This window comes from Necator americanus, chromosome X (genome assembly GCF_031761385.1).
Source record: "Necator americanus strain Aroian chromosome X, whole genome shotgun sequence".
Taxonomy (NCBI): Eukaryota; Metazoa; Nematoda; class Chromadorea; order Rhabditida; family Ancylostomatidae; genus Necator; species Necator americanus.
This window is the reverse complement of record NC_087376.1, coordinates 7,905,483-7,931,790: the sequence shown is the minus strand read 5'-3', so window position 1 is coordinate 7,931,790 and position 26,308 is coordinate 7,905,483. Positions and strand designations below refer to the sequence as shown.

Below are 26,308 nucleotides of genomic sequence, written 5' to 3'. Positions count from 1 at the left end.
AAATTGTGATTTAGTTATTTTGTCGAGTAATTTCACAAGTAATCCACTTTGATTCCTAAATTTATGAGCGGATTTCCTAGCATCAAATAATTTCCCAAACGTTCCCTTTAGAAGGTCCACTACTATGACACAGCTAAACCAACTTCCAAAGAACCTTATTCGTTCAAATTCGACGTTTTACTTTTTCGCAATAGGCGCTCTGCCAGTTTCAGGCACGACAGAACCAGTCGTTGATTTGTTCAAGAAACCACTGCTATGGCAACCAAAAAGTGGGAATTCTCCGGGATTTTTCGACCCGAAATAATTCTGACATGAGTGGATACTTCGTTTTGATGGATGTTAGCTCTATGAAACACACTACCGAAGCAAATGTCAATGTGCTGTTCAAAACTGACAGATTCGTTAGAGTGTCAAGATGAAAAAGAGATTCAGGACAGCTGCGGACGGCCCATAGCTTCTAAACCAGATGTCTGCCGCAAAATCCCAGAAAAACCATGCACTAGACATTTAGAAAAAGGGAGAAATGTTGTGTTTCGCTTTTTTTGTCGACGAATGTGCAACCAGTCCAAAATACGAACACAACAGCAAGAAGGAAAAAAGGAAGTGTAGGTAATCTTAGTGATATATGAATTAATTTCAAATAAAAACCCACCTAATTTATTGTGCATGACAATTTCCGTACGTTCCACCTCCCATTCGTCTGGTTGAGTTGGACTTAACGAGAAAACACATGGAGGTCTCTCCTTTTTAGGAGCAGGAAATAACAGATTACCTAAATATATCATGGATATGGCTCTCCAGGAATCGCAACAAAAACCCACGAAAAAAAAAAACCAAAACTAGTCACTCACAAATCAGACCATCTGCCTGGACACTATGATGATGAACTAATTCACCCAAAGTTTTAAATTTTGCATCTTGTGTGATGTATAGCTGAAAAACATGCTATTTTAGCCCGTGATTCTCGCCATGAAAAAGAAAAATAAAGGACTGAAGAAATGTTGGTTTAAAATATTATCACCCTATCATTCGCGTCCACGTTAATCCTATAGTGGTAAACTCGACCATCATTTCGAACAGAAATCGAATATTGTCCGATGCTGGTCTCCGATTCACGAACAAGAAATGACCCGTTGATTCCGCTACCCAAAATATACTCCGATTCGCTGCGCGACACCTTCCCATGATACCTAAAATAGAATAGTAAAAAAAAAATGAACCCGTTCTTCAATAACGCACAGATGATCAGCTTTAAACGTGGACGTTGAAACTAAAATTTAAGGAAAAAAAGATGAGAAACACAAGGAATCCTCAGAGATCCCTGGCGAAGCTAGTTTAATCTCATCAGAAAATAATTTGGGAATAATTCGCTAGCAATTGTTGACTTCTTGAGCTGGGATGACATCAACTTCATCCTCAGACCTAGTTTCTCTTTTATTGTTTAGAAAACGTCCTTCCCATGATATTCCCTTAGTCATGTGCTGAGAGTGAGCACCCCAATTAGAGTACATTCACCCGACGCAAATTCTCTCATATCAAAAGTTCCGAAAAAGTTTTTTCTTTGTTCAAAAAAAAAGCAAGAATTAACAGATGATCGCAGCTTATTTTGTATCGAAGACATTTAGCATAAAATAGAAGTTTCTTTCGAATAAAAAAAAAGATTCGTGCAAGTAGTTCCCAAAACTTCTACGAAACACGTTCAAAAATAGAATTTTTGCAATTAAAGAGGAATCCACCAGACTTCCAACAATTAGTTTCATAATACATATTTTGGATTCGCTCTATAGCAGTCGAGAAGATTTTAGCTACTTGGATTTTTTCACATGTTATTCTAGGGAAGAGCAGGAGCTCAATTGCAAGGAATAACACTGGAGACCTCTCTATTTCAATTTTTCATAGTATCCGGTTCTTTTGCCTGCTAACTTCACCTGCCACCACGGACAAAACAGAAAATGTAGTCAAGTGAGTCACGGTCCTCGCTACTGCTCTTGTCACTACTTAGCCGCTCAATCTGAAGTTATGTTGACTAGAGATTTCGTTATTGTTTGCTCAGGGTTTTGAAAGTAACAGTCTTGGAAGGCTCTCAGTAAAGATTGCGAGCGAACAAAAAAGAAAAAAAAAGGAAAGATAAATTCAGAGCGGGGGCATTGTCATATGTGTAAGCAACGGAAGGGTCTGCTATTTGCGAAATTCAATTTGAGTTCGAAACGTGGTTTCGCTTCTCAGACAACAGGAATAACCTCTGATTCAAAATTTCAATTCTGCGAAAGAATCGGGAAGAATACGACGGTAGAGGGAAAAGAAGGGACTGAACAATAGCTGAAATTGGAGAAACGTGCGGTCGTTGACGGTGGAAAAAATGTCGAATTTCATCCTCTGTGATAACCTCAGGCTAACAGAAAAAAAAACGAGCGATTGACCTAATTCACTTATTTGTTTTAATTATTCCTCGTTATTTTAGGAACCCACTTTGAACCCAAAACTCTGGGACTTACGAAAAAACAAGCGAAAGGAAAAAAAAAGGAATTTGAAAAGGTGAACAGATGCAAGTGACACAATTAGGGCGCACTTCACATAATAGCGCTACTAAAACGCATTTTCTGGAAATAATGTTAAATGAGAAGCGTATTTTTGTAAAGAGCTCTAAGAGTCCCATCTGCTGGTGGACTTCCTTTCTCAAACGTTCATCGTGTGAGGTACACAAAAAATGCAACGGTAAGGGACGGTTACATTACGATTACATCTGCGTGGCGATTATATCAGCACGGAAATACCATCGTTTTTTACAAAGTCACTGCGCGGTAATTTATGTGTGCTTATGTACATAAACAGTCAACCTCCATAAACAATGTCCAGCCTTCTGATTCCCGCTTAGTCCTTTTTTTAATTCAGCATGTCATCTTTAGTGTTCTGATAGTGTGGCGCGACAAATGCAAGTGTTCTATTAAGAAACCAGCAGAACTCTCATGCTTCCTTCCTAAATACTTGCCAGGAAGTATTTAGCCTTAAGTAGAGTTGTGTGGTAACAATTTAAAGTAGCGTGAAACTAGTCCTTGCGCAACATGAACGTCGAAATTTGCGAACGCTCCCATGCGTTGTTCGCCGCTTGCCCGACCTAGCGATAGGACGCTCAAGCTGCAGTACTTAAAATGTTTGTACGAATTCTTACTACTGCCTTTTTATTGGCAATCAACTACGGGACATAAAATAAACATTCAAGAAACATTTCCTGGAATTGTAAATTGATTGGTAGTCAACCTAGAATTTCCACTGGTCTAACACCAATTCAGAAGCGAAACGATTTCTGATCGCTGCAAATTATCATTACATTACTACCTAGGGGTATACCTGTTCACAAGTTTATTAGAAAAAATTGCACTAGAACTCAATTCAAACTCAAACTTAATCCCTCTAGTTACTTGGGATTTTTCGAATATCGATTTTATATTTAAACTCTTCTATTTTCCAAGTTTGATGGCTACTGGAAAATTGATTGCAAGAAAATTCAGATAACAAATTCTTATAGGCTTAGGTAAGCGAATAATAGCAAAAAAATGTTGAGATAGCACCTACCAACTATGTTTATCAAGTGAGTTGAGAGGAGCGATATAGCTACTTGGCACCCAGCCAATTTGTCCAATTCGCTTTTGACTTGCTAAATCGGATTGTCGAGTAGCCGCAAGACGTGCTTCACACCATTCTCCTGCCTTGTTGTAACCAATCACCCGAACCTAGAAATGAAAACGGGGAACTATACTTAATCGCTTTTCATCCTGTATTACAGCACTCTCTGAATCACTCACAAAACCAATAAATATCCGGCAGGTTTAGAACTAAAAACTGAAATTTTATAACATATGTTCCGTTTATTGCGCTGTAATGAATCGAGAGAAGTGATGTTCTGGTAAATACGCTATGAATTCGGGTGTTAGGAATGATTATTGCCATTGCACCCGAATTTTATTTGGGATTCACGTTACAGGCAAACAAACGATAATTATTCGCTGTGTACGACACCTGACCAATGCTGAAATAGGCCGGTGTAGCGCAGTCTGAAAGAAGTTACTCTATAGCTGCAGTATGATTGATCGGAAGTTCGATTCCGGTCTAGTGCCAAGTAGACATTTCATCCCTCCAAGGTCGATAGATTCAGAGTTACCATACCAGAGTTGTCTGGAGGGATAAAAATACTGGCTTCATACATCAGCTAGCCCCCGCAAGTAATTGTACAGGCTAGTTAAGCATTCGTAAACACCAAACGATTCTGAACTGAAGTGAACGCCGTGGCGCATCCCGAGCGGAGTGATTAACGCCAGACACCTTATCTTTTATCCTTTATCTATGCTGGATAGCTATTAGAAATTCTCCCTTAAGAGTCAGAGATGCTAAATCATTATTACAAGTTATCATAAGTAAGATCGGAGTAGTAACACTAACCAACTAACTGATAGAGAAACTTGTCGGGAAAAATGAGAGATAATCTCCTAAATTAGCAAAAATTGTTGCTGCAGTTCTTAATTAAAGAATTTTTAGGACTACAGGTAGAGACACCAAATTAAATAAAAACTTCCATTGCCTTTACTTTTTTTCTTATCACAGCTAATCTGTTTCTAAAAAATCTTTATCAAATACTATTCGTATTGAAAAAACCCCCAAATTTACTTACTGAATATGACATCTCAAGTTTAAAAAACTCAAACGTACCATGTCACCTTTTCGTATTGAAAGCTGCTCTTCACCAACACCATGAAAATCATAAAGTGTGATGAATAAAGGCGAAGTCGCATCGTCACCTCCACCCATCGATGCGGACAGCAAATCCTCACTGAAATCCGTGGATGATAAGAGATTAGAATAGGGCATGAAAATTTTAGTCATATAAAGAACTGTTTAACGATAATATTGCGAAGGAGCAACTTGAGTTTTCCAGCACCTGATATATAATTAACTAGCTAAACATAAACAAACTGAACTTGACCGCAGTGTATTTTTTAACAATTGAAGCAAATGTATGTCTTTTTTAGAACTTTTTTAAATAATGCAATCTCTTTTAGGGATGAGCACACATAATGACAGCTCTGAAGGTCATAAGAAAATGATCGCATGAGAGGAAAGAAGAACAGAGACGAGGAATATACGTATTGGATATTTGCAGATGAAATTCAACCCATCAATAGAAACCGCAGCATGGTTGTTCGTGAAGTACACGTGATCAAGCACGAGGCAAAATTCAGCTCCTTTGTTCTCGAAAGAAGGAAGGGTTCACATAAGAGGTTCGACGGAATCGCTTAATAAGCACTATTTTATGTTCAAGGACATGTCACTATCCAGAATTTTGTCTAGGTGCGGACCAACACAGATAGGCAGTCAACTAACAGAGTTAAATCGATTGAAAGCACAAAAAAAAACAATAAGCAGTCCTTACGATATTCAATAAAACGGAACTTTCACTCAGAATTGAAGAATTATCATCTCTCAACGGTAGACAATTTGCTAGAGCAGCAAACAGTCCATTGTCAGTTAATTGAGGATTTCATTCTTACAAGACAATGAAATATAATGTTACATCGTAAACAGCTGCAAAAGTAATGCGGCAGGGGAATAAGAAAATACAGCGCTATCCAGAACATCTTTGTTTGACATTTCAATTCAAAGGAAAGTCTACAACGCGAATACATTCGTCTCTTATCTATGAACACACGCAAAATCTGGAAATTTACTAGGGAATTCATTACATTGCAAAAGTTTGTTACTAAAGTAAATCTCAGATCACGAAAGAGTTTGTTGAATAATTCTAAAATTCATCATGAATGAGATATTTAGGTCCTCATAACTATATCTACACCCAGTTACTCACTCTCAACGCTTTCGAACGAAGTAACAAGTTCAAATAATGCGGATTATATAAATTACAATGATCTGGAGCATACAGTCAAATCAACAAAACCACTGAAATTAAGGAAAAAACCAGGTAACAGTTCGGTTAAAAAGAAACGGCGAGGGAAATCAGGCATAAATTTCTCAACTGTTCTACAAGCTTACTAGAATGCCCACACCAATTAAGACTGCATTAGTGACGAGAAAATACGGATTCGTTAAAATCAACGAGGGCTAGGTAAAATAGCCGTTAAAATGGCATAAAAAGCTCACTACACTCATGCGATGGAGTTAACTATAGATCATCACTCTAGATCAGCACCTATGAAATCTTCGCTTTACACTATGGATGCAAACGTTAAGCGGATGTCAAAAACGTCGCCAACTGCACAAGCGGCTCATTTTAGTGAGATAAATAAATCAAATCGGTTAATAATGGCGGATTCAAATTCAAGAAAAAGATATGGACAACTGTGATATGAGGCATTTGAAGACATTGTTCAAAGAAATCATACGATATAGTGTAACACATGCTATGGGAACTTGAATGCCGACGCATATGAAGAACGGACGTTTTCACGACCGCCACAAAGAACTAAACGACTTTATTCGAGATGACTTCAACTATTTTGTGCCGAGAGATGGATTGGGAATGAGGGAGCTGCGTTCACACTGAAAATCCTGCCTAAGCTGCTTAAGAGAGAGAAGAAAACGGAGGCAATAGTTTGCCCAGCAAAGTACAATTCAGTTCAAGGAAAAACTGCTGGGATAACAATCGACGAAGAAAGCTTGAACCATAATTTTTACTAAGAATTCACAGAGAAATTGAAATCTATAATATTAATAAAAATCATCGCTCGCCTCAGTTCTCTGCTATAAACTCTTCACTCTGCAGAAAAGACAACAGAGTTCGCAACTGCATTCTCAGAGTGTCCAGACATTCCAACAGAAGTATTTATAAAAGGAGCACCAGGTGTTCTTGCAAAATAAGCGACTGTGCACACAAATGCGCACAATTGTGTAATGAAGTGCCGCGAACAACTGAACCCCTGTCCCGGTCCTGTTTGCCAGTTACTCTGTTGAGAAAAAAGACCAGCTATAATTCACTAGTTTAGGTATGGATAAGTGGATAGAGAACTAGCAGAGCGCAAAGTTCTAACCATGATGGTAATATATACGATGAAAAAAAGGCAGAAAACAAATAAATGAGCTTATCAGAAGTCCAGCCGCTCGTTATTCACAGCTGTTCGCGTTCATCACGATACTAACGACAAGAACGGATCGAAAGCAAATATGTAGTCTCTCTGGGACACAATACAAGCACATGGTCGTACCTATCTAAGAACGAAAAATGAACAAAAACTAATATGCGGTGAAAGAAAAACGGATAACTCAAGTGAAATTGAACAGATGGGTAGAATTTTATTGATTAAGCTGACATGCGATGAAAAAAACAGCAAAAAACAAATAAATGAGCTTATCCGAAGTCCAACGAAATCTAGTTATCAGTCAGATGGAAAGGAAGGAAACTAGATATGAAGAGTACTCAAAGAATGAAGAATTCCTATTTCAGCTTCATTAGAAATCTGGCATTTATTTTGTTCCAAGATTACTCCGTAGACTACGAAAGAAAAAAAGTGACACAAATAAAACTGGTGAAAACTAGCAGATTCAACCAGATAAATGATAAATACTGAGAATAGTACGAAGTAACAAAGAAAAATTAAAGATTTATTTGTATCTTGGGTCTTTCACTGAAATGTATGTTCTGAACACCAATGCCACAGAAAACATGCAACAAAACCCGAATTGAAATGAAAAGTGTACGCTATGTTGTATAAAAGTATAGGCTTCGTTTAGGTTTAGTAGAAATTCTTTCAGCCACGATGTCAGAGAAAATTCATTATACTTAATGCAGCGAAAGACATAATTCAACCAACAAATGAAATGGGCGATTCCATAAGCGAGGAGGAAACTACGAAATTCGCGAGGTGGAAAAAAAATGCAGAAAGTAAGGATAAGTGCTGTGGAGCGAGTGGAATAAAGTCAACAAAAAGATATCGACCGCATACTTCGGTGAATTCGTACGATTTCCTCACATTACTTAATTTGTTCACTGTATTTTGTACTTCACGAACAAAAAGGAACATTGTTTCACGTTTTGAGAGAAAAAAAAATAAGCAATCAATTCTTGGGATGTGAAAGATGTATTCAATCTCGATAGTTGCCTAGCAAGTTGCATCATCCGTTTTAAATAACAGGTATTCTTGATACAGAAATACAAAAAAAAAAAACCGAAATATGTGCAACTGTCAGTTCACCAAAACCCAGCGTGTGAAACGTAAGGTAAAGATTGTCGCTAACTGGAACTAAAACAGGTCAAATTCGCAGACGAATAGTTTATTTCAAGAGTTATATGAAGCTTGAAGCATGCGCCCGCAAGTACTCTTTCCAAAAGTTCACGGATGCAAAGTTTTCAACAAACGAAGAAAATGTAAACGATCTGAATTGTTACATTTAAAAAAAACCTATATATTACACAATAGAAATGCACTCTATTGCGTGACCAATATGCGACACACTTTTATTGAACAACGAAACCGTGTCTGTTGTCCATTTTAATGAATAGAATATGAATGTGAATAACTACTGTGAATAACCGTTTCCAATACTTTTTTTTCTATATATGTGAACTGTGCATAAATCATTGCCGATAAAGTTTGTACATTACATTAGGCGATTTATTTAGAAATAGATGGTACTTCTTCCTACCTTATTTTGATAACATTGAGACTAGAAAAATTAAAAAAAAACAAAAATTAGAATGCGAATCCTATAGGTACATTCGAAACAAATTCCAGCAACTACTTATCCATTATCATCACAAGAAAAAATTGCACTATGAATGTGGCAGGTTCAAATGTCCAAAATTTCGAAAATTTGGAATTATTACATTATTTATACCTATTCGGTGCTAAAAACTAAAAGATTCTTTTTTTTTTCGAAGGCTAATTAATGTCCAGATCACATCCGTTCATCTGGATACAGAAACAAAAAAAAAAACAGTATGTCTTCTAAACAGAAGCAAGAAAAAGCAAGATCTAAAGCAATTCCGATAGACTTTTAAAGTAAAGTTCATAGAACAGGGATGACATTGTTTCTACACATTCATATTAGGAGTTTTTCAATGTTTCTCCTGAAAAATGAGAGAATGACACCTATCACCCACCTATTCCTCGATATTTCCACGACTACCTTTGTACTAACAACCGACTCAGTTGCTCAATAGATGACTAAACTCAACTTTTTTTCCGCAACTTATGGCTAGCAAACAGCTGTATACAACTAAGCCAGAGAGGGATTCGCTTGAACGATATGAGTACGTAGAAGAACTTTTCGCGAGAACATGAAGATAACGATTATTGTCGTCGAGCACTAAGGAAAAAGAGATGCAATCATTCTTCAACAGCAGGACTCAAGAGGCAGGAGGGATTTGCATAAGGTTTTTTTTTCTACATACTCATATCGTTCATGCGAATCCCTCTTTAGCTTCGTTGTATGAAGCTATTTGTGTTTTCACGAAACTAGAACACGTTCATGCAACATTATAGACATTTTGAAAAGGGTCTATATCGAATAAAATCAAAAATCGACAGGACACTTACTCTGCCTCGCTTGGCATTTGCCTTATAAGAGGAAAAGTGGGGGAACTTTGTTTGTTCGTTCAATCAAATAGTCACGACTACTTATATAAGGGTCAGAGGTACGAATTTCCGATAGAAATAGGAATAAAGAAAAAGTGGACATATTGCAGAGAAGTTCGGATGTTTTGCACGGAGGAATTCATTAACACGCTCGTCAAAAGTAAATTGTGGACATATTACAGAAGTCAAAAGTACAGTATGCATTTTGTATGACAATTTCATGTCTCATTGGCTCAGTCAGTCAAGATGACCTTATTTATCTGAGCTTCGGAACACGAATACTAAAAGTGGGGAATTCAGTGGTAGCGCACCAAGCTCTTAGAAACCCGTTTTCAAAATATACACTGCGCCGATGAAGAACCTGACGAAACTAGTATCTTCACGCAAAGCGTTTATACAGCAGCAAAGTCGAGCACCTCCAGTAGAAAAAATCTGGATTATGAATTAACCAACAATCCGGTGGAATAATAAAAGTTGGCCGACTAACGCAAATATCCGCTTGTTAATTACCCGAAACAGATTTTAAAAAAAACCTAATCAGCTGCTCATGACGATCAATAGATACAAAAACATAATCTGGTTTATACGTTCAGAACAATACATATGTACCAACATCTCCAAGAATATTTCTGCAACAGACAAACGCTTTTTTCAATTCTAAAATTATTCAAATATTTCAGCTTAATGTAATTAAAAAGAATGGTGTCAGATGAGCTCTTCTTGTGTTGAGCTAACTGAATCTTCATAACGAAAAAAAAACCTAAACTGCAGAGCATCTAACTGAATCTTAAAAAGTAGATAGACTGAGTTCACATGTATTAGAGCGAAAATGTTGTTGCGACAAAATGAACACAACGAAAGTTAAAACAAGAACAACTGAGAATCCAGTAAATCCCCTTCACCATAATTCCACAGAATTATTTCCGATTATGAAACTTACAGAACCAAGACTGGTAATATGGTTCTATTTTTCCCACCTTATAAACAAATTTTAAAAGTGGAGCAGGTAAGACAGTTGCACCCGACATGATCGGGTAAGATGGCCATGTTCTGGTAGGATCGCGAGTGAGAACGGGAAATCTTTTGCAGCTTTCAGATTAGGGAGAGAGTGATTTCGAGGACTGCGATTTACCGTCAAGTGGTCCCCATCCGGTCATCTTCGAATGATACCAGCAACCGTTTCCGAATGTTTATTCAGGCTGCTACGTATCTCAACTACGTCATCATCTCTGTGTTAACATATGACACATATCTCTAGCGAGAGTTTGTCAACTAGTTGTTTTCAGAAAAGTTACAAAGCAAATTGCTATTATTTTGAAAAAATTGAGGTGCAGGATTTCGAGGAAGAGTTGGTAAGCAGTTTCTGAAAAATTAAAACGACAAACAAGTTGGCTGACTTCTTAAAAGCGCAAAGTTTGCATATTATTTAATTTTTGAATAGATTCATGTAATCAATTCGCTTTCAGAGTATTACGAGCATAACAGCTCGATTTACAGGATGAAAAGAAAAAACGCGATGAGACGGAGCTCTTAGTAATTAAATTTCCCTGTCTTAGACGTTTTTGTAATAGAAATTTCGTAATTACGAAAGTACATGTAATGAGTTTTCCACGGACGAGCGAATCGCAAAAAGGTGCAATTTTCAAGCGGTGAAAATCCAAACATTACGTGAAAAATGTTTGAATCGCGGAGAATACAAGTCAAAATAAGGAGCACAAACCTAAATTCGTCGAAATCCACAGTCAGCGTATGGCGGAAAGAAAAAGCAAGATGCGAGAGCGAGCAAGAAGAGCAAGAAGATTAAAAAAAAAGCATTCGATTAATTAAATACCAAGCTAAACATAGATTGGCAGTAGAGAAACTAGTCCCCAACATTTTTTAAAAACTTAAATTTCGTCCAACACTAGTAAACTCTGAATGTGACCACGTCCAGATACACCATTTATAAGCAAATCTAAGCAGACAAATCGTATAACTCTGAATAATAGTCAGCGCAGGAAAAACAACAAATACAACTTACAAAGCAGGAATCAAAGATAGAATGTCGCCAATAAACAACAATACCTACGTGCAACATTCCGGTTTACAGAGGCTATAATTATCTCCACAAAACGAGGCCGTATGAGTAATGCTAAACAAATATCAAAACTTCCAAATGACTTCAGCATGACAAACTGTTTTTAAGTTTTTGTGATCTCCACGCTTTCAGAATAACGAGTAAAGCGCTTCACTTCCGAAAATCCCTCAAAGATTTGAAGCGCAAACTACATCAACTAACACAGTCCGACCCATCCATCCCACTCTTCTGGGCTTAAAAGCCCTTAAAAGCCGCCATAAGTGAAAAATTTGTTCTAAGAATTTAGACCACCCAATATTTGGCCTTCTAAGCTGTGTAAAATGACAACAATGTAAGTGTAAGATGTATCATTGATGACAAAAACTTTCAAATGTTATTTATAAACTAATTTCTTATTTGGTACTTTTTAATGTTTATTTTGTCACACTGACAACTCCAAATGTACTCATTAAACGACGATATACAGCAAAATTCCAAATGAATGATGTTACAGCACGGATGCTAAACTGCGAACATATTTCAATCGTCGAAGAAATGATAGAGAGAGATCAATCTTCTCCAGAAGAAAAAGCAAGAATAAAAATGAGAATGATGTTAATTCGCTGATGAAATTAAATCAAAATGAATAATATGCGTACGGGACTCACCGACTACTCCACGATGAGCTTTCACGCTGATGCAGTGCACGAAATGTATCAACGGATGATGGACGGCGTTCCATGTTATCACTATCGTGAACGCTCGCTATAGCGGCTACCGATTCAGCCCAGTCAGCTGATTCAGTACATCCTAAAAAGCATCATAAATATTGTAACATATGTTGCGAGCATTGTTTATAAACACACAGATGGCGGGCATTTGATGGCTTAAATGACGGTGAATGGTGAATGTTGTGGCGATGAAAGGATTAGGAGGGCCGATGCGTGCAGCTTAATGTGATCAGGGATTTGCCAACGACTGCTACAATTGAAGCTTTCCGCGCGCACGCTGACGCCAGACGTATGGTGCGCATCTGAGCATGAATAATGCATGACTCAACGGGCGCTGGCTGAATTACCCGACTCAGTGTAAACGACACCGAATTTCATCCCAAATGAGGTATTGCGAAAGCTCGTAGCTGTAATTTCATTCACAGTTCTGACAGAATTGCTATCGAATCACTCAGGACAACTACGGATAGGATGGCTCGAATAGGATCAGTTACAGAGACACGGAAAAATAGATTTTATGTGAAAGCAAAACGTCAGACATGATGGAAGGGTTTTAGACACGAGGTCACTCAGATGGGACAAAATCGATATTTCAGTTAAAACGATCTAAACGAGTCGAAAAGTTTTAGTGTATCGAAAAGAGGGAGAGTACAGCAGAGAATCAACGAGGAATAACCGTTGACGACCGGATCGGGGCTCAGTGTAGACTAGTTGTTAGGTTTCCAAAAGAGAAAAGATCTCACTTATGGACACTCGAATTTACTTGTGTCGTTCCGGGATACTTATTTCTTACTCTATCCATCTGCATTAGTGATCTGATATGATAATTTTGATTCATACTCATCTGGACCAAAGAAATTTGACGGTGTGAAGAAATTAGACCTGAGAAGATCATGAAGTAGTAAGGCACTCATTGTGTGCGAATTTACCCAGTGAGGGTAAAATTGAACCAATTGCGACTTCGAAGGGGTGAACAACGAGGACATTGCGAAGACAAAAAAAAAATTCACAAAATTAAGAAAAGAAGAAACCAATAGAACGATTTTTTCTGTTCCAAACGTTTTATTTTCAAACACAAGATTTCATTCTCTCTAGTCTGAGATAATATTTATCCTCGTCTGATAATAAGAAAAATCACTTCAAAAAATCAGAAAAATGAGATAAAACTAATTGGCTATGAATATCAGTGTAGATCTCACATTATTAATTGCCTTTTCCGAAACAAACAGAAACAGCTGATGAACAGGAAACGAATGAATAAGGAACAACGTGTCTCGAAACCGTCTTTGCCTAATTCAATATGATCTCCTTCATAAGAAAAGAAATATTATTATTTTCATACATATCTCATTTTTCTTTCAGATAACGCAAAAAGAGCAACAGTAACATCTAAGATTGTAGCTCCTTTAGCCTGGCAAAATTTTAAACCAGCAAAACAAGAGATCAAAATGTTTTTTTTTCTTTTTCTCTTTCTTTTCCTATTTTTTCAACGGATAATTATTTTGAACGATTCCGAGCAAATCTTCGCAAACCTCCTTCTTCCACCACTTCTCTTTTTCCATTTCCAAACTCATATAAGACATTAAATGATTTCGCTAACAAACGAAGTAAAACTTAAATGACTCACAACTCCCAGTTTACATCTCTCATTTTATCGAGAAAAAAAATCTTCAACTTGTTCAACGCTCTTTCAGAAGTTGATTTGGATAAACTTTCTCACTTTCTTATCCAGGCGATCTTCAAATTCTAGCTCTTACTCTCCTCTTGCTTATTCCAGTTTCAAACGACGAAAAAAAAAGATCTCCAAACTAGAATATCAGACTTTCTTCATCCGATGAGTCATCGTAAAAGGAATTTTAACTTTAATGAATTGCTTGCCAAATGCAGTACAACACAGCGAAGTTCGATTTGGAGGTACAAATTCTTGGGATCTACGATATAGTACAGGAATTACCAAGCAAATTCGACTCATACTCAAAAGAAGTCCAAAAGGTTCCTGGTAGGACCGAACAAACAGTAAATATGCACCAGCAATGTTCGACAAAATACACTTAGGCAAGGCAGACCGCCCGTCCACGGTGAACGTTCTTCTCGACCAGAAGTTTCTCTCTACAAAAATATGATATCTAACTAAAATTACACGAAAATGGTGTGAACATGGAAACCAATGAAGAAAATGTGACCAAAATTTCTACATATACGTTCAAGGCTACTCATCAAACTAATCCTAACAACTTCCGTTATAAAACACGAACTTGTGGTCCCCGTTATGTGAGAATTGAGTCGGCGAAACGAATTACTGTCAATACGTCAGATATTGTCGTAAGTGGCAAAAATAATCCTCAAATGTAAACAATCGACAAGATGACAAAGGCGATTGACGTCTAGCACGAACAAAGCTCGAATGCACAGTGATGGATAAGCTCCAAACACGCACACTGGCTTACCCTTAATGTACTACAAGTGCATAAGAAATTCAAAACACTCTGATGAATGCTGGTGACGAGGGGATGACTGTTTTACGACGAAAAGAATTAGCATCCATTAGACGGGTTTTCACGAAAAGGATTTCGGCGTCGGAAAATGGTAAATCGAAAGAGTGCGACGAGGATAAAATGAACGTCATCGTCGCCCTCGTCTAATGATTAAGTCGAACAAGGAAAGAGCATGACTGGCTAAGACGCTGAAAGGAGAATGAAACTCGAATCGATGCGGAACAGCGAGATGAAACTAGTACCACTAGGCCCGATGCACTGGAATGTAAGACCCGCTCACTCAAGGCCCCGCATCAATTCTATTATCGAAGCCCGTATAGCCTCTATCTGAACTAAGTCCTCCACTCCCATAGAAATCCATTACGAACAGGCTGTATTCGCTATGATACGACAAGATCAATAATGAAAGCAAAGTAAGGCATACATGTACTTTATCCATTACTCTACAGTTGTATCCAGAAATAAATAGTACCGATAAATTCGCTATTTTTCCATTGCTACTCGGTATTCTGACGGGATCGCAGTGTTCTCAAACTTTTTAAAATGTTTTTAAACGCTGAAATTTTAATTTCATTGAAATGAACTGTTTTAGTGGAACAAAAATTGAGACACAAAGGATCACCTGCCGGTTTTGAGGTCTGAGTTACGAAAAAACGTGTTCAATTTAGTATCACATTATTTCAATTACAAGAAAATAACATTAAAAATTTAACCTTTCTTCCAGTAATATTCAAGTCTTAAAGTAGTCGAACAAAAAAATTTAAAGTACACTAAATATAACTCAATTCAAGCATTACCTCTGTTTCACACAAGGACACCAGGAAAACTAGAAAAAAAATGTTCATTGGTTTCAGTCCCAAAAATTTCATGCACAATTCTCTACAGCAAATGAGAAATTATGTAAAACGTAATGTGGGATGTAAAATAGAACATTCGCTTCACCAGATTTACTGAATGCGAGATTGCAGTCGCAAGCAAAGATCTAGAAAAATCTCTTTCTGCCAAGGGTTTCAATTCATGTTATTAACTATCTGTCTGGTGCGAAAAATGTAAAGAATTGATCACAATAGTTCTTATAGATCTTACTGCCAGGTAAATGTACAGAGGTTACAACAGACACGGGTACAATACGAGGGGAAAAAAATCTGGTAAGAAAGATTAACGGATAAATAATGGTAATTAATCAATTGAGGAAGTATTAAAATTAATGAATTAATTAACTGAAGGCTAAAGACCTGAACTCCACACCTTGAAAAACATCGCAACTCTTACAGAAATGCCTAGCAAACTCGTGCATTTCAACCATTTTTGGTCAACACCTTCCGAATCAAATTCCAAGCTTTGGAGACTAAGTGAGACAGTGATCGATAGGTGCCGAAGCAGTGCACACCAATAAAATCGACAATTATATATGCATAACTTTTGTGCAAACGAAAACGACTCCGGTGGGAGGAACACTGATGTGAAAAATCGAACCGACAAAAGCAATAATGTAGTGAAATAGCCGGGCTTTTTTCGCAAATATTCCGTGACTTCCTACCTGTTCCTTTCGCATTTTTCGAGCAAACATGGCTAGAAATTTCTTATCCCCTTCATAACAATTTGCAGTCAATAAAGCTCATCTCAAGAGCAAACAGAACGATTTCCAGCTTTTTCTTCTTCAACAGGTTTGACCAGCGCAGTTTAGCGGCACCCATTCATCCAGCTTTTCAAATGAACAAGTGGATTTTTCTGTAAACGTTACATCTACGCAAAGCTCATCAAGTTGCGTACATACACTTTAAGGGATCTTTACAAGATGTTATAATGGCAAGTCAAAGGATTTACTGTACTAGTCAAGTGGGAGTCTACACTGAACAAAAGTGAGTTTCATGCTAATAAAAGATAAGCATGGTGATATTGCCATATCAGACTCATCAAGGAGCATAATTCAGGATGGACTAATTTATGTGTTCCATAAAGTTCCGAATTGGAGATCGCAATTTACTATCGAGAACGCTACCAATGCGCAAGTTCAAAGCACTAACGTTAAGATTCTAGGAAACTAAATCAAATAAAAAAGGATTCAAATGCAAGCGTAAAGTCTCGAAGTGCTCCGAAACATTAGTGAAAACAATCATTCCCACAAAAACGGATGAACAACTTTTTAAATACACTAGCCTTAAAGGCAATAATTCTTCCAAAACAACTGATCTACGATGAAAGGGGCAGCTGACCTGTCAATAACTTTAGTTGATAACATACTCCCACTTGAACACAACTATTCACTAATAATATGTGCTAGAACTGTCAACCATTCGTAACTTCATGAGAACATAGGAATTGCTACTACATATACCTGCCATAGTTACTACATAGCACTATCTCTAATAAAGAAGAACATTAAAGAATAGGGAAAGGGGAAAAGTTTAGAAAGACCGAATAAAACACTGAACCAAACTTTGCTTTTGATCCTAAACATTATCAAAAACTTCAAAAATTAATTCCTTAAATTTTTTTCAAACTAAAGAAACATCTTCAAAAAAAAGACGGTTTCTATAAATACAGTTCGCAACAGATTTAACTCGAACTATATGACTACTAAGCGGAGATCCTGAAAAACAACAAAATTGTGAACAATAGCAAGAGATGTGACGTTGATGAAAGCTTACGATGACAGCAGTAGTTGAAAGAAAGAGATGTGTAAGACGAACCAAATATTCTCACACATGAAATCAAAACAACAATAGTGACAGGCGAGAGCACAGCTTACGCATCAAATTCGAAAGCAGGAGAGCGATCTTATTTCGGTTACATTTCAAAAAAAAAAACCACAAGGATAAAATCGGCTATGATTCCGGCCTACTGGCGCCGATGACACTTTCCCGTAAAGCATCTCTTGGAGTCTTCAAAGAGCGTAAGAGCACAAAATTCCAGTCACATGATCAGCGAAAAACAATATTTGTGTATTCTCCCCAAGCAATCAAAACTAGATGTAACAATGAAAGAAAACGGGTCAAGACAATGCATTCGCTCAAACAGCAGCTAGAGCGGATGCAAAGGAGCCTAGAAAATGTGGTCAGCATGCAGAAAAAAATTGAGTGGATCTGCTCGTTCCCAAGCAGAGAGAAGGAAGTATCGAAAGCAGGGAACATCTATAAGCATTGAAAAGAATAGCGTTCGTCGAAATGGGTGTTTTTTGTCGAGGCTTTATAGATCCAGCACTTGCAAGAGAAATGCGAAAGAAGCTGAGACCTTATGTTTTACGAAAAATAGAATGATGTGAGAAAATTGTGATGTTGATAGGAAAGAGGAAGCTCGAATCGTCATCAGTGCGTTTACCCCTCACTATCCCGCGCGAGTATTTGCACAACACAGACTCGGCCACTCGCGATCCTTCCCTCCTTCATCCACAGCCTACAATCCTCCTCTAGCAATCCAACGTTGAACGTTGCATTTAACGATCGTTGAGCACCTCCCAACTTGTATCCAGTTAAGCCAAAGTTTCTCGCGACAGTCAGGAATGAAATGAAGGAGAAAAGGGGAAAAAGAGAAACAACAACATTGTTGTATCCAACTCCGAAAGGTGGAAGGGGCGTTGAAAGCGACTACTCGTCAATTTCGACTGACATACGAATGACGGATGAGAGGGGGCGATGTATCATGATCCCACTGCAAGAAATGAATGGATCAGTGGGCTTTTAACAAGAATTAATTAACCTTCAGGGTCATCGACTTTATTTCTGGTAGATAATCGATGCATCGCAACAATAAAATCCCACAATAAACTTCCATGCTTGAAACGTTAGCTTCTCAAACATTTAAACCAACGAACAGAATCTAGATCAATGACTGATAAAACAGAAGTGATGCAGTGAAATTAATAATGGTCACCTAAATGCGAAAAAGATACTAAGAAACATAAAGGTATTTTTACTATAACATAAAACGCCACGAAATGAGTAGAATCAAAGATTAGAAGTCTGAAAAACACTTCTACATCTGCTACAAAGCAACTGCAGACAGCACTTCACTGCTCTGACTTTGCTTTTCCAACAAATTTCCTCGAAGTGTACAGTGAACAAACGTAGAAGGAAGAGGTGACGTAGTTAACGGGTGATAAACATCCGCAGCAGACATGATAAGAACCAATTCTGGAACCATCTCACGCTTGCAGGCTAATTGTACTATAGTTATATTCGTAATAGCTGCAGAATTGTATTGAATCCGTCGCCATTATCAAAGGTCAGAAAACGTTTAAAAAGCGGAACAGGCTAGTGAATACAAATCGAAACCTTGATTGACCTCGCGCACTACGTTCCTATAATCGACGTACGAGTCATGCATAAATCCTCCCCGTAACCCCACAAATAAATGGATTCGGCGGAATGTAAACTATTCGATCATTCATATGCTCCACTAATACGATACAGGTCCCTTCAACGCCTAATCTCGTCAGTCGTGGACAGCAGAAATATGTCCGGCGCTTTGTCGAACAAATTAGCAATGTTAAGTCTTCTTGACATCGTTCTTCGCACTTTTTCCACTTATAATAAAAGCAGACCTATGCTGTGGCGATCAAACTCGATTTCACAACGTACCACCTCTCAAGAAACTGTTAAAGATGACAATAAAATTTTACGACATGGTCCAAGGGATTTCGCTCAACGAACGAAAACACTTCATGAGAAGTCATCCATGGTCGTTGGGTCACGCTGGTTGGCAACAATTACAGCTATAATCGATCGTCCCCAAAGTTGCTGCCTATTCTGGACGTCAGATGAGCCGTATCGATAGACAGACTAGAGACACTACGTTAAAAGCTCAGAGATCCAGAGCCGTAAGACGATATATTTCATCAGCCAATGAATAAGCGCTATAACTGTCTCACCAAAGATTTGTCAGCAACATTTAAACTAAGCATACTCAAAACTATGAACTCTATAAAGGTTCTTCTCATAAAGAAAGAAAACAAACTCAAGAGAAAACATTTCCACTAACATCACCATTAACAAAGGTATTGTAGATACGCCGGTAATTGTGAATCCTGCCTGGATGGAAAATGTTATTTTACTAACCTAGAATATTGCTGTAAAATTGTATTACCTCCGATAAAGCTGATATACTTTCAAATTTTATCGGAAAGAATTTGAACTTTTTATTTCCTTCACACCAAACGAAAATCACGAGGGATCCGACCAAAGAGACACATCTGTGACCAGGGAATGTCGCACCCTCCGCAAAAGAACACATGGCATGCCTGCTTAGTTGTCTCTTGCACTAACAAGAAAAAAGAATAAAAACGATTGCTGTATCATCAGCATAAAGGAGTTTGATTTCCCAAAGTCATCAGTGCTAAGTGGAAGGAGCAGAGAAGAACTTAGTTTCGAAAAAGCTCAACAAAATAAGTAAGAAATAAACACTAACTAGTGCTCTAGGATTAATATCTACCAAAAATGGAAGTTATCATTTCCTAGAGTCATAAAAAAGCTCCAAAAACGAAAAAGCATGATGCATTGATGCAAATTGAAATAAGAGGCAGGTAGATTAAGCAGAAAAGCACCACTATCTGCAATGCCTTTAGGAAGTGAATTCTAAGTTAGAAAAGAAAGAATCAGAAGCGAAATAAAGCAGTGATGGTGGAAACTGAGAAAAAAAAAACTTCCGGAAACCATGTCAAGAATCTACAACTAACAAGTAATTATAGAATAATTATTGAAATCACTGACCAGCACTGAAAAGTGAGCAATCACCAGCAGCATGTTTTGAAGCAGCACTTCCATCACTTTTAGCGCTACTTTGCTGGCCACCCATAATATCGAAAACGGCAAGTGCCAGACGAAAAACGGAGTACGATGTTGGACGACAATGTGATCCGGACCTAACAACACCGAGATGAACACTGGAAAATCGTTGACACATTATAAAAATTGCCGTTCGAATACGAGCAAAGAACATACGAGTAACGAGGCGAACCACAACAAAAACTGAGCGTCTTCAAGGATGCAACGACGAAGAAAAGTCTCGGTTGTGCGTCGCGAAATGATTGTAAGTAGTGGGAGGCATGGTGGAACTAGAAAACAGGGGGGATGGGATGGCGCGAGGAGGACGAACACCAAATAGGGCCGGCTTACAATAATGACCGCTCGCGCTATCCACCTTTGCAGAAAATACCGTCCTGTACAACGTCACAGCAAAAAGTGCTCTAAGGGCAGAGTTGTGGGCAGGACACTATAGCAGAAAAAAAAATGCAAAATAAGCGACACTGATATTCAAAATTCAAAAACATCAACACTGTACATAACGACTTAAAAAAAATCAGAAAACTCAATTGAATGAACTGAATGCCGACGAAAACACAACTGAGAAGGAATTGCTTGAAGAAAACATTCACCAAAGGAATTAATTAGTTAATGTCAGTTTCGGCCGAAGAGCGATGACTGAGCGCTGCTTCAGCAACCACGAAATTCAAACAGCAGAAATAAAACGAAGGATCGAAATGATAAAAACGAACAAAACGAAAGAATATGAAGACGAACTAATGTATTTGAAAAAAATTCACTACCTGAGTGTAACCTCAACGGCGATACAATTCCAAAAAAAGTCAAAAAAATAAGTGCACCATTAAGTTTTAGTTTAAAGAATGATGAATAACTGAATTAACAATTATTTTCCGCAGGTTTAATGTGGATTCATAGCGCAAATCAGCAGCTCGATTTAAATTTTAATGAGAAACTTCTTCGTAAACCATTCAAAATTAGAAATAAAAAAAAAAACTCACGCCACTACTGAATAAGGTTTCTTGCTGATTTAAGTAACTGTTATCACCATGAGACAGCTTCGAACATTACTTAACTACACATTCTGGTGAACTACTAAAAACCAACGGTCAATGACAACATAAAAACAACAGGAAGTTTCGCAGCAAGCACTAAGGTTGTACTTAAATCGTCCAGGAAACAGTTGTGAATCAAGACGAATGAAAAACAGCTGCGAATGAACGTGTGAGTTTTGAGCAAAGACGTATTACTACAAAGTAACCACGTGAAAAGATAACATTTTCAAAAACAAACACATAACTAGAACAATACAACACTTGAAAGCCGCCGTTACGTGTGTAACCTCAGCCTGTGAGAGTCCAACAGGCCGTTCTAGTGGATTGGAGGGCGGCGAGGCGATGAGGCGAGATTTTAGAAGACGCGAATCAATGAAAAACGGAAGGCTGACGAAAGAAGACGTCGTTCAACCGTCGAAGCGCATTGTGACGAAGGACCGAGGGGATAAGAGCTGACGACGATTGACAATAGAGCACGTAAAACAGCAACGGCAGCAGCGTCGCCGTCCGATAACGGGAGGCGCTCAGGTGTTCGCGTAACCGTTCGACTCCATACGATTTCAGGTGGCAATTTTTGAGGAAAATGAGGGGCATTCGTTCATTATTGGAAGGATTGCGTTAAATGATCGATGCGGTGAACGCTCGAACGAACTACATTCGCATCAATCGGGAGCAGACAGACTGCGCGAGAAACTAGAGATGCAGAGACGGTGGGAAAGAGCGCGAGACGCAGAGGTAGAGAGAGTGTGTTTGAGGCGCACAAAGAGAGTAGAACTCGCTGAATTGACGACTTCTCGTTGTCCACTCGAATAGATGTGAGCAATCGGCTACGAATTCTCGTTATATACAATCATTACGGTGAGTCAAGTTATGTGGAGGTAGGGGACGCCGAATTCGCGTAATTCTTCGCATTTCCAACAATCCTACTATCGTGTATCGCTGTCGTTTTTGTGCACGAATTTTAGTATCAACGCACCATGAATTAATATTTAAAAATAACAATTATAATATATAATGACTAATAGTTATTTAAGAAATTGAAAAAAAAATGCTCTGAGAATGATTGGAATTTATTTTGAATAAGCGAGGAAATACGAGGGAGAAAGTGCAACACAAACAGAAAATCGAATGAGAATAATTTTTCTTGCTTACTCTAATACAGAAACCTATATTACCCACCCTAATTAGTGGATAATCTAACGCTCGACAATAAAAAACTATTCTCATCCGAGATGTTTCGAAGAACTGAGCAAAAAAAAAAGAACGAATTATTCCTCAGTGAGGTTTCTTCATAATCAAATACCCGTGTACTCCTTGAACGAAGTTTAGTGGACTAAGAACTCGTGGCATCTGTGAAACATCTCCGAAACGTAAACAGAAAAAGACCAAATTCGCGACCATTCACAATCCAAATCATCCAGACCCTAGGTCATAACGATCCGACAAATGAGCTAGCGCTCACATCTACATCCAGCTGTACCGATCGATAGAATATGCTGATGTGAGAATTGAGTGAATAGAAATGAATGGTCCAAGATTTGTAGAAAATTCAGGAGAATTTAGCGGTAACCAGACTACTATCTTTACATTGAATACAATTTCTAAATCGATAGATCATCCGGTAACCAGAAACGTATATATCAATTACTGAAAAAATCCCAAACGAGATGGCAACGCATACTCGGCTAGAGAACTAAAAAAAATCGGCGTAATCGGGGTTGAAATCGTTCCAAAACGAAAACGTCGCATTCGACTAGTTGTTAGCTGCTCTTTTTTTCCTGTGCATGTGAAAGAAAAAAAAAAGAACCGGGTATGAGCTGAGTGAATGAGTGAGCGACAGACGGATTGTGGTGTGTGGATATGTGCACCGGTCCGGGTCACCCGCCAACCGATGGCCACACGGTCATTATGCGACGACGGACGGCGTAAGCAGAGCAGCCCGTTGCGCTCGTTGCGCCCTTGCCGTCCTCATCCTCCTCACGCTCTAAAAACGGTTCTCTCTATGCTTTGACAGCTCGACAGAAATTGACAGCAAAATTTCGAAGCGAAACGAAATTCGTGTCGTTCTTTGTGTATTTGAGACAGAGAAGATGCCGCTAATTTCGTGCAGAAACAGCTGTTTTCAGTGCTAACATTACCCCATCTAAAACGATCTGAACGAAATAATTCGTGTTGAAAGAACACTTTGTTCGAATCATTCGTTGAAAGGAGAACAAAAATTCGAACAAAGTTTTCTTTTCTTGCGATGGTTACTCTTCATCTCCGCTTTCCTGCTGTAATCTACGAATTTTTCCCGCCAAAAAATAACGAACGCGCCCACGTCTCTCTCCAAAAATTATATAGTCTTTGTGCTCCCCATCCTCTGGAATTCCATCGCATTTTCTTCACCAAAATTATCTATTAACAAGGAAATTTGTGGATATGTGCAATCACTCTTCACCACGATTTTGAGTGTCTCGCAATGAAAATATTGTTTTGACGAGATCAAAATAAACACTTCTTTTTTGCAGTGCAATTTAATTTCAAGAATTCAAAGCGGACATTAGATCTCGGCTCCTGCTGTGTAATTTATACAAAAATTGCTCGAATCTCACCCCATTTCGTGCTTCTTTGCAAAGAAAATCATCCGTGATGCTGATACTCGCTCATTATCGCTGTCCTGACTTTTGCAAAGCAAAGTACACGGGATACAAATCCTTTGGACCCTTGTGTCACTCTGAGCACAAATACACTTCCCTCGCGATTCTTCGGGGAGTCAAGTACGAGAGGTCATAGACCAACATAAGTGCTCCGGAACTTGTCATTTCTCTCCTCGTAATGGTCCCTTAGGCTAAGACAGCGCAACGAGAGTTTTGGTCGTTATTCGAACAACTCTCCACAGCACTGGACTAGGGCAAGATGACAACGTTTATATGGATGAATCCTTGTCTACAATGAATCTTGCATACATTATTATTTTGTGAAAATAATTGAAGGTTTGTTCAAGGCGCTGCCAGCTTATTAACACCTGCTGTTGACAGATACACATGATCAGCGTACATGAACAATGAAGCAAGTTTTCATCTCGGGACCAGTGATCACAGTCATAGTAGCCACTCTTTTACTCGCGAAATAAGGTTGGATTTTATTCGTTAACTGATTACAATGGTAAAAATGGCCTGGAATGGAGGTATAATTAAATCTATCACCCTGGTGAAGAAGGTCAGTGCACCTTCACCTTCTACGAGCTAAGGTATCCTAGAATCCATCTAAAAAAGCGTATAGTGCATTTCATTCCATTTGCATACCACGCATTCCTGAATTCATACCAAAAAACGGAACGTTCAAAAGGGAAATATGATCCAATATGCTTCCTAATTAAGGAGTCTCAGTGTTCTCAAAACAAAAGAAAAAACTACTCAATGGTGACATAAAAAATGTTCAAGTGCAGCACTAGCCATCCATAACTCTAACATCCATGCAAACCAAGGAGCTGGACCAGCGGTTAAGTGGGAATGCTAGAAGGATCCTGCAAATCAAATGGTTTTCTTTGTGTTTCGAAAAAAAAAAACTCTTTTCTTACTTGTCTAAGATATTCTCCCACACCAAGCAGTGTAAATTTAGCATTTTCTAAAAAAAATTGTACAAATGGATGACCAGACATCTCGTAAAAGTGTTCTCAAATATTCGTGGAGATTGTACGCTTGTGAAGGCCAGTTCTGGTTTTTTTTTTGTATCCGAGAGAAATTGGGAGCACTCGAGTTAGTTCGTTGTCACTCAAAATGCAACACGCGCGCATGTGTGGATCGAATTACGAAAACGAGTGAAAAACATCACGAACGTGGAAATCCCTTCACTGACTCAACAACATGGCCTATTTTATCCCTTCGATTCAACACGCGGCTCTCCAAGCAAGAGTATTTCAGAAAGAATTGCCGAGTGGAAAATCTTCTTTACTAACTTAAAACTCAAAAGTGTGGCTAAAGAATAAAAAGAGGAAAGAATTCAAGATCAATTTTTATCACACTAACTTTTACGGTGAGGTCTCATAAATGAGGATGGATAGGTCGAATCCGGCGCCTGGATGTCCATTTGAAATCGGCGGTTCATTTGTTTCGATTTTATTCCGAAAACTTAATTATGTTCTCTCCCGAGAATTCCGACGGTTTGCTACGAATATTCCCAACATCCGGAGACGGATGTTGGGATATTGGTTAGCAGCAAACTTGCATGATTACTATTCCATGAACTTTTCATGGAATAGTTTCATTCTTTTCATGTTATGTAGAAATCTCGCCGTTTTCAAAGCACATTACACTCTACTTCGGAATCGACTCCTAGATACGTATATGTATCCACGAATAATTTAATCCATTTTGGAAAGAAAAATTATTCTTGGAAAATGTAGATTCAATTGTAGCAAATTCTCTTTTCGACTCGCTATTATCCATTTTGGAGCTACTGGTCCTTGCTTTAAAGGAGCTAAATAATTCCCGATCGTTCTCTGTTCACAGAAAAAATCTTTAGATTGACAATTTTTGTAGAAATTTTTCTTCACGGATGCAACAGTTTTAAATGAGTTCCTAGTTTAATCTCTTAGACTTCGATGTCGTATATGGTTTTCATTATATTATATTTGTCCATATTCCATG

The 26,308-nt window shown here is 38.2% G+C and overlaps 1 protein-coding gene across 2 annotated transcripts in view; it reads right to left on the bottom strand.

Annotated features, from left to right (window-relative positions):
- RB195_021789 (uncharacterized protein) overlaps positions 1–26,308 on the bottom strand; it is a gene marked incomplete at both ends in the record, with an annotated part of 35,004 nt that overhangs the window by 8,303 nt on the left and 393 nt on the right. Inside the window, 8 exons of one of the 2 annotated variants that reach the window (XM_064208683.1) lie at positions 653–772; positions 852–933; positions 1,022–1,190; positions 3,574–3,731; positions 4,705–4,825; positions 12,306–12,447; positions 20,572–20,744; positions 22,981–23,027. In XM_064208683.1, coding sequence (XP_064064564.1) covers positions 653–772; positions 852–933; positions 1,022–1,190; positions 3,574–3,731; positions 4,705–4,825; positions 12,306–12,447; positions 20,572–20,744; positions 22,981–23,027 — 1,012 coding nt within the window. Of the gene's footprint in view, positions 1–652; positions 773–851; positions 934–1,021; positions 1,191–3,573; positions 3,732–4,704; positions 4,826–12,305; positions 12,448–20,571; positions 20,745–22,980; positions 23,028–26,308 lie in introns of those variants that run through there. The other variant, XM_064208682.1, reaches the window with a different exon arrangement.